Consider the following 9,698-nt stretch of genomic DNA (forward strand, 5'->3'; position numbering starts at 1 on the left):
TCACCTCTTTTTTTTTTTTATTTTTTGTACAGTACGCACTTTATTGCAGAGAAGACTGGGTGCATTTTTAAAACAGATTCAGGAGTCGCACAGTTTCCAGACATTTCTACGAAGTGTTGCCCACAGTAACTCGAGTACAACGGCGTCCGTCAGACAAAGAGTAAGAGGGAACTCAGTCCTGTCACCCGCAATCCCTGCGGAGAGTCAGAACACTTTGCAGCCCATCAGTTAAGAGCCATGTGAAACGGGTGACTCCGCTCTCGCCGGCACCTCCGCCAGCAGAGCAGAGGTTACCCGGCTCACTCCTGATTTACACCGGAGTAACGGAGACCAGAAGTTGGGCTTGTATCGCGAAATCAGCCCGTGAAGATTTTAGGTCAGCGTGATATGCAGGTGGTGGCAGATTTGTGACGTTTCCTGAAGGGCTTTATTCGGGATCAGAGTAGAGACAGCGTCTCCCATCTCCAGCGTTGCCGTGTCTTTGGATTGATGCGCTACCGTGCTGCCCAGTCCCTCTCCACACGGGAAAGAAATCTTGGCGTGAAAACACATCAAGTCATAACAGGCACTAACTACCGCAGTCTCTGCCTACCCCGGGCGCTGCTGTGCCTGGAAGCCTCCCAGCGGGTCACAGCCAGCCCCCGGTAGGCTGCGGGTTCGCCCCAGCCCCGTAGCGGCACCGCAAGCACATTACACTGTGGCTAGAAATGTTCTTCAGCGTATCAGCGAACAAAGATCATGTGTTTTCCCAGTGAGACCATCCACCATAATTGCTTTTGAGAGACACTGGCTGCATCAGGAATTTGAACATTACAGTATTAGATAAAAATCCCAAACTTTTCTTTTTCTCTAAAATGTGTTTCCTTACCAATTACACACCCCAAAAGTGACACCTTCTCTCTGAGCCACCGCCGTGTGATATTAAACGCTGTTCAAACTCCTGATGCAAGCCCAGAGCTCGTCCGAGGCCACCGAGACCGAACGAGCTGGCACAAGACCCATTAGCAGAGAGAAGCCTTAAACCCACCAGACTCTGAGACCCGGTTCTCACCTCCTACACCTTTTCAAAGCTTCACTGACATAACCAGTAACGGCCATTTTTACCAGCTGAAGATGCGACACACAGGGCTCAAACTCATAAAACCACACGGGAGGCAGAAATTCCCCGTGACGGATGTACGGCAGAACGGCTCAGAGCGCGTTCAAGGTATATGGTGCAGAAGGGCCGTTCATCTGGAGATGGTTTAAATGCTGATGTGCAGGGTGCCGAAAGACAGTTTGCTTTACTCCTTTCGCATTGTGCCAGCTGTGTGAAAACTAAAAATCTACCGAGGTGAATGGGAACCTTGGGAAAAGTAACTGATTGAAAAATGCCTCAGAAATTGAAGGCCTCTGCGGAGCAGGGACGGCACGGACCGAGACAGGAGTTCACCCAACCCGCCACGTGCCTCAAAGCTTAATTTGGAAAGGATGCTTGGGGAGCAGGGGTGATAAATCATTCATCTGTCGCTTCCCGACGGCTTCGCCAAGGCTGCCAGTGCTGGCGGTTAGTAAGTGTGCGCTTGTGACGTGCTAACTGAAAACCTACCCAGATGGTGAGAGACCACGGCTCACGCAGGCTTGAGAAGGCCATCCCAAAGCGATGTGCTTCTGACATAGGCTAAATTTTCATCTGTGATGCGTGAGTGAGCCTGAGGCCCATGAACGCTCTAAGCTCTCACGTCTATTCCCTTTCAGAAGAAAATAGGAAATTATCGCATGAAGTGGTCGCTAGGCACAAATGATTCTTCTTCAAACAGATCCCCACAGGATTCCCCCTTGTAATTACTAAAATATACTACCTGATGTGTCACAAGGACGACAAGTAATTGACATTTAAGGCAATCTAATTTCCATAGCCCTCCCGTGATTTCCACCGAGCAGATCGCCTTTGTCTTCCTTCTCTAGGAACGATTTCTTGCAGGTGAACATGACAAGCAGCAGCATCGGCAAATGCCACAGACTGCAGAAGAAGAGCTTCCTGGAGCTGCTGCGGTCCGCGTCCCTGTAGAACCGAAAGCCGAGGTAGGAGATGTACAGGTTGATAGGGAGCGAAATGACGGGGAAAGTCCACGTGGTGATGTCGAGAACAGGAGCCACCGTTGAGAGTCCAATTAAGGCCAAGCAGTGTCGCAGAGCCACCCGCCGGCACAGCCCTGGGTGGGTGACGGACATCATACAGTATCCTCCTCGGGAGTAATCTTCCCGCAGACCCCAGCTCAGGGCGTTGAAGTGAGGGAACTGCCAGGAATAGAGGATTCCTCCTAAGAGCAACGCACCTGCAGCGGGAGAGAGAGAAGGAAACATGCATTAGAGGGCCACGGCAAGGAGCGCTCCGTAAAGACCGCAGCAGAGCGGAGCTGCGTCTGCCGAAGAGCAGCGCTACGAACCTGCGAGACCGCGCTGTGCGGAGGAGAAGGACTGCTCTCTAAGATAAGGTACGCTCTGCTTTCAACGGCATTTACATAGGGCTGCGCACGGTGGTTCTTCTGTTTTTCGAGCACTTAATTTGAAAAGCATTTCAACAAGTCACTTCCTCCTAACGAACCATCGCTAATTGGTTTCTGTACCTATTCAGTCTCTACCCAAGGGAACGTTGATGCAAATGAAGCAAAGTTGGGCAAGAGGCTGTTTTCCTGGGAGCCTCTACCTTCTGCTCCCGGGTTCCCGAGCTGGCACATCCAGAGAAGAAAAAAGCTGGTAGGCAGAGCTGAGTGTCACATTGACCAGGCTGAGAGCTGGGGGGGTTCAGCCTGGGGAAGAGAAGGCGAAAAAGGGGAGACCTCAGAGCCCCTTCCAGTCCCTAAAGGGGCTCCAGCAGAGCTGGGGAGGGACTTTTTACAGGGGCATGGAGTGATAGGATGAGGAGGAATGGCTTTAAACTGGGAGAGGGCAGGTTTAAATTAAATGTTAGGAAGAAATGTTTCCCTGTGCGGGCGGTGAGCCCCTGGGGCAGGTTGCCCCGAGAAGCTGTGGCTGCCCCATCCCTGGAGGTGTTCAAGGCCAGGTTGGACGGGGCTTGGAGCAACCTGGGCTGGGGGGAGGTGTCCCTGCCCAGGGCAGGGGGTGGCACTGGATGGGCTTCAAGGGCCCTTCCAACCCAAACCATTCTGTGATTCTATGATTGACCAGAAACAGGGAGCCCTGCTCAATGACAGCAGAAAAGGAGGGTAAGCTGCTTCCTCCAGAGAACTGGGAGAACACCAGCACTCCATTAGGCTGGAGCACGGCTGAGCTTTCTGTTTGCCCATTGCCTGAAGGGAGGGAACTGCTCATGGCACGGAGCCCCTCGGTCACGATCGTGGACCTCTGGCAGGTGGCAGCAGTGGCAGAAGCTGCTAATGAGTTGACAGAAGATGGAGAACTTTATATTCCTTCAAACCAATTGTAGGAACTTCTAAGTCGTTTGATCAAGTAACTATTCACACCAATTAGATATTTTTACATTTAAAAAGGAGCTATGGAAGAACCCTGTTTTTCACAGCTATCCTCAGGACATGGTATAGGGCTTATCAAGGCAGAAGCAGCTTATATGCCGATTTCAGCCAGCTTCAAGGAGGCCCTCAGACTAAACTCCCTTCACTAATTTTGTCTAAAGACACAAAAAATCCCCCAAGGCTGTTGCATATTATGAGCATTCCTGGATTTTCCTTTTGTTTCCCCAGCTCCCAAACACTCCGCTCCGGCATTAACACATTCTTTGCATCTCCCTGCCTCCGTGAGCTCATTCTCTATGGGAACGACTTCTCAGTTGGAGCCATGAGTCTATCATTTTCTTAACAACTTGACAGAAACACTTATCTGCCCACAGGTTAATGTATTTAAATTCTTCCCCAAATGCTCCCTTCTTCCCCAGTCACTGTTTGGGGTCTAACAAAGACCAAGTCACTGTCTCCTTTGAACGGCTTCATGGTTCACATCTTCTCTCCATCTGCTCCGCTCTATGTTCCTTGGGGCTGTGCGTGTCTAGTTCTTGTCTTAAACAGCACACCATACGCTGGTGTTGTCATGCAAATAATAATAATGATCTAAGTTCGCAAAAGAGCCCTTTTTTTGCCCTATTTTATCAACCAACCAAGGAACAGCCCATGAGACTTAATGCAGGTTTCCAGCTGCTTCTAAGGTCCAGCAGTGGTATAAAAGACGCGTCTCATCGCTTTTTAAAATGAGTAACAAACAGCCCATTAGGTGTGTACATGCCTCTGAAAGCCGATTTCGTTAAGGATGGAGATAGACGCTCATATATTGGGCAGGCAGCTTTCAGGACAACGCTGCCTGCTACGAACTGCAGGTGATTCCCTGGACTACAGCCCAAAACTTGCAGATCCTGCCGTTTGGTCCCACCGGAGTGGACTTTCAGGGTGGGGATGTTTAGCGCCTTCTCTAAATTTCAACCTTTTAAGACGGTTGAAAATGGTGCACCCCAAAATTCCCATTCGTTTCAGAAAATCGTGGCAACAGAAGTAATTTTGGCCCTAACAAAATAGGGTTTGATTCAGTTCTGCTGAAACCTAAGGGAGAGGCTCCACTGAAATCAACCTTAATCGAGGTGCAGCACTCCCTACACCAAGAGAAACAATGGGGAAAGATATTTTTGTAATATGTCATTCTTTAGCTTTTTCCTATTCTTGTAAAACATATTACCGGAGGCAAGATCCTGAATGAGATAAACCTGCGATAGGAATATTTTTCAAGTTTCTCATCTGAAGTGCTTTAGAGCCATTAGCTTGTCATTTTTCACAACTTAGGGAAAGGTAAGCTACAATTACCCACGGGCTGAGGAAACTTAAGCAGACGGAGCTGGGGTCAGGACTCGGAGGCAGAGGCCGTCCCGGCTTTTCCCATGGCTACGGACCGGCCGGCTCCTCGCCTGGCATGCGCTGCGCCCCTGCGTTTCGGCTCCAACACGGGCTTTGCTTATTCAATTGTTCAAACGTTGCGTGCAGCCAAGCTCAAAACACACCCTAAACCTCAAACACACAGAAACCTTTAACAGTTCTCTAACTGTAACACCATTAAAGAAAAAAAAAAGTCATCTGGAGAAACTTTTAAACACAAACAGACCAACTAAACTACTTGAGGCTGGATTCCCATTTACAAAGCTCTGGTTTTTACATGCAAGCCTTTGGAATTTAATTACTTTGATTACATTACAACCATTGAGATAATTGATATTTTACAGAGAAGCTGAACAGTAAAACAACTTAATAGCCCATTATGAGGATTTTAACCGACCCGATCTTTTTGTTAGGTTCCCATGTGCCCTGGACATCCTGCAATCTCCCCTGCCCGGGCTGAGACTGGCAGGTTGTCAGAGATTTTTAAGTGTCGCGTAAGACTGATGACTTGCAAAGCACGGCACACGGTACAGTACAATTCAGCATCAAATGAGCCCACAGTAGGAATCCTGTCAAGCCCAGAGCACACTGTAATACTCATTAATTACTAGCTGAATGTTAACTATGTCATAATTAGGTCAGCAACGTTTTTAAGCAATATTGCAGCGAGACTAACTGGCGAAAGAATTACCTGATTCAAAATAGTGCGGAGTCTACCGCGGTTCTGCGCAGTTCCCCACGGTTTGGGAACTCAGTTTAATCAACACAAATCGCCTTTTTTTTCTCCAGAGAGTTTATAATTAAGTGAGGACCAGAAGAAGTCGTTCACAACCGCGACACGCGGAGCTGGCAGGGAGCACGCAAAAGCAAAGCCGGTGGCCGGCGCGGAGCCCTGGCGCCTGCTTTGGCAACGGGGAACCGCCACCACCGCACCCGGGGACACCCCAGTCCTCGGGCTCCTCCGCGGCACCCGGAGAACCCGAGGGCGGGCAGAGCGATACGAAACCCGTATTGCATCTCTCAGCTTTTCCGCAAGTGTTTATACATGGGAAGACCACAAGTACCTGCCTTGTGGGTATCCCATAGTCTTGGGCCTTTTTTTTTTTTTGGCCAAATTTTTACTAGCTGCAAGTTTAGCCCATTTGTGACCACTTCCAAACTCTTCACTTCTCCCCACGTGAGAGCCTGGGACCGCTGCGAGCAGACACTTCAAAATCCTGGTAACTCGGCAGACCAGTCCTGTTTGATTTTGGAAAAAAAAAAAAAAAGAGGTCTATTTAGGCAAAGAGCCCCCAGGTCTCCACCATTGTTTGACTCTTGTGCCTAAAATAGGTATAAAATGTTTTCTTGTTGAGTTCCTATTGTTTAATCACTTCGTACTAGCTTAAATCATCTCAAAAGTTCCAGGATTGCAGAGGCAGGTAGGTCCTATGGCATCCACGGAGTTAGAGAGAAATAACAGATTTTACTGTTCAGCATGCATTTTAAGGTTAAGCTATTATTTCGTTTCGAAAAAATTCTTTTAGAAGTATTTAAATAGTGATAACATATCTTCTTTTTAATAAACAAGAACAAGCTGAGATTTTTATTTTATTTTAATATCTAAGATAAAGCCAAAATGTCAACCCGCACTGAAGAAGGTAGAAAATGGTTCTTTCTCTCTGTAAATATATTTTTATCTAGTGAAATACTGAAGCTCTATAAATTGCACTTTTTCTAAAACAAACAAGACACTAAATTCCACAGTCATTCGGGAACTGCTGGGCAAGACATTTTAAGGTTCAACAAATCTGGGTAAGACTTGGAAATAATTGTGAGATGAGACTCCCCAAACCAACTGGTGATTCTGGGCTTGCAAACCGCAGTAGCCGACAGCCCAATTGTCAGAATTACAAGAGCAAGAAGCATCCCCCTCTGAAGTTACGCTCTTCACGGTGTCAAGAAGGCCATGCGGCGCCTCTGAACTTTGATTAAAATTTCACGCTTTAATTTTTCTTTTTAAAGCAATTTATGATGACCTCATTTGCCGGATGGTCCAAACCTTAGCTGAGGGAGCAACGCCGGCACCGGCGCCCGTTAAGTCCTTGGCCTCTCTGCTGAGAAGAGCACCAAAGAGCAGGAAACTGGGAGAAGGTTGCAGGGTGTGAGCGGTGAAGCCCTCGCAGGGTGTGAACCCTGACCGCCGGCTAACACGGGGAGAGAGAGCAGTCACGCCACAACAGCTTCTTGTCCTGTCCAGCCTGGGCTTGCACCGGGATCAGCCCCCAGGGGGAGTCCCTAATACGGGTCCTTCTAACTACTCATGTCCTCTACAGGACACGGGGTCTGTTCAAGTCTATACATCACCTACTCCAGAAAGAGTGGGCACATTCGGCCGCTGAGCTGAGAGTGCCAACAGAAATCGTGCCGGGAGCATCGGTCTGAGCAAAGAGCTTCATTCACCTAAAGCAAGGACTGCAAACCTGTTTGCTCACCCACTAAAGGGCAGAAGTAACGTTTGGATCCTGCTCGACTGTCTCGTGCTGAGGATGCCACCCTCTTAAGCGGCGATTCCAAATATGCCTCTTTCATGCTGGCGATACCTTTCATCATCAAAGAGCTTTATACATCGTACAGTCGGCGCATGGAGCAGTAGCGATGATTTCACCCGCAGCTGAATTATTTCAGCTGTCTGCCTTAAACAAGGCACAACAGGTTGGGATGATCCAACTGAAACGCTCCAAAATACTTCTGAAGGCAAGTTCTTCCAGGGCAGAGAAGGACTTGAGCTACAAGAGGGCAGCAGCCGGAGCACAGCGTGTGTCGGTGGGAGCACCAGCCTCCGGAGCGGAGTCAGCCGGAGTGCCACCAGCCCGGGCAGGCAGACGACCGCGGGCCTGTCTGCACAAGTCAAGGCAAACATCTCCAAGGTTATCTACAGAGCCGGCTGTGTCAACATCGCCTTCCTGAAAACACACCAGAGATCAAGGACTTCTTATTTCTTCTTACCCTTCGCGTTGTTCTTTAGACAACACACAATGCCTGCCCTCTACGGAGCCTTCTGCAAACCCCTGGTATCACCTTCGAGCTCTAGACAGGACAAAACCCCATTTACTTCATTAATAAAACAAAAAAGAAAAAAAAAAAAAAGGAAGGGGGAGCTGATCTGTAGCATTGATTCAAGAACGGAGTCGCTCCTTCTGTCTTTGCTTTGGTGCTGCATATGTATGACTGGGAAGTGGCCAACCAGGCATTAAAATAAACATGGAATGGTTAAAATATCAGCTCCAAAACAGATGTTGAAATCTTACTGCATTTCCCAAAGCTGGTGTTTACTGCCTTGGCAACCTAAGAATGCTGTTTTGCTTAAAGCACAATTTTAGTAATTCTTCTGCCTTGAATAATGTGAAGGAATTTTAAAATTATTTCCAGACCTTGGTAGCTCCCTGACTTATTAGAGGAAAGCACCGGCCTTTTGTCTCGAGGAAACTGGTATGAGTTTGGCTGCTGTCAGGAGGGGAAGGCTGCGGCAGCCTGAGCTCAGCCTTTTAATGGATCGTAGTCAGGAAACAACCACACACCCTTTTACTTGATAGCACACAACTGGCTCTCCTCCCTTCAAAGATGTTGAACAAATTACTCCTCTTTAATCCAGACAAGGTAGATTAGAGCTCAGCGGCTTGACTTGGTCCAGCTGCATCCACCTGCTTGTGAGCAACCGCGCTGCCGCAGACCGCATTTTTCACCTTTTCTACAGGAAATTCAACATAACCAGTCCAAAACTCTTCACTGTGGTCTCTGCATCATTTTTACAGGAGGTTACGCTCGCAGCAAACGTACTGGATACATCCCCAAAGCTTTTCTTTTCACTCTGTGCTTTTGTGCTCATTCACAACCAGTTTAACACAGTAGCCTTCCCCGGGGATTTCTAACTACGCAGCAATTATGGGGGTAAAGAAAGATTTTGAAGCCTCGTCAAAGCCTTGTTGCCCATTGCAGATTCAACGCAGTATTAAACACCCAAAGACTATCTGGAGGAGTCGGTACAAATATTCAGAGTGGTTTGGAGAGTCCCATCCATACCACAGCTGTACTGGGCTGACAGGGAAATGCTTTATTAGGCTGGCGGTGGCATCTTCTGTTTGTGAAGGCGAGCCGGAAGGCGCAATAATTACTGCCTTTCCTTCAGCTTCTTTCGGCGATGGAAAATGACTATTAGAGTAAATCGATTGGCCTCTAACTACAAGTGTTCAAGATATTGCCCTGATACCATCACTCCTGAGGAAAAGTGTTACCTCCCACTTAAATTTTCCCATTGTCTTTGGGAGTAGAAAAGGGATTAACACTAAAAAATTTACATCTCCATTGGTGATTGTGAAGCCTTCTCAAACTCAAAGGCGCCTGGGAACTATGTAGTCACGAACTTTAACCGAACCGACGCAATTCCCCCCGCCCCGTTCTACCACTGCGGCGTTTCCTATATTAGCACCACGGCAAGACAACAACCGGCACTTCTGCTTCCACTGGAAAACAAAAGCAGATGCTACCGCTTGTGTCGGGTGCCGCGTGAGCGGCGAAGCAGCCTTGAGAAGGAAAAAAGGGAAAGTATCGCTTCTAAAGCTGCTCACAAGGTCTCCGGGCTGCGAACAATGGTCCCGGCTGTCAGCGCGGGCACGCACAGCCCCGCGCGCGGCCCTCATTGTGCGCCTTCAAGGTTACACGGTCACGTAAACGAAGGGCGAGGAGGAAAACACTGGCAAACTCAAAAGCTTCATGGTCATGGGTTTCAATAGCTGTTTCTTTTGAAGGATGGCACAAAAGGCTTGTGGGACGGGAGCGGCT

The 9,698-nt window shown here is 48.4% G+C and overlaps 1 protein-coding gene across 1 annotated transcript in view; it reads right to left on the reverse strand.

Moving 5' to 3' along the window:
- Positions 1–1,601: 1,601 nt before the first annotated feature.
- LOC104281961 (protoheme IX farnesyltransferase, mitochondrial) overlaps positions 1,602–9,698 on the reverse strand; it is a 171,527-nt gene continuing 163,430 nt past the window's right edge. The window contains exon 8 of the mRNA XM_009880026.1: positions 1,602–2,318. Within this exon, the coding sequence (XP_009878328.1) occupies positions 1,876–2,318 (443 nt within the window). The 3' untranslated portion in view covers positions 1,602–1,875. The remainder of the gene's footprint in view (positions 2,319–9,698) is intronic.

Source organism: Charadrius vociferus, unplaced genomic scaffold (assembly GCF_000708025.1).
Source record: "Charadrius vociferus isolate BGI_N301 unplaced genomic scaffold, ASM70802v2 scaffold532, whole genome shotgun sequence".
NCBI lineage: Eukaryota > Metazoa > Chordata > Aves > Charadriiformes > Charadriidae > Charadrius > Charadrius vociferus.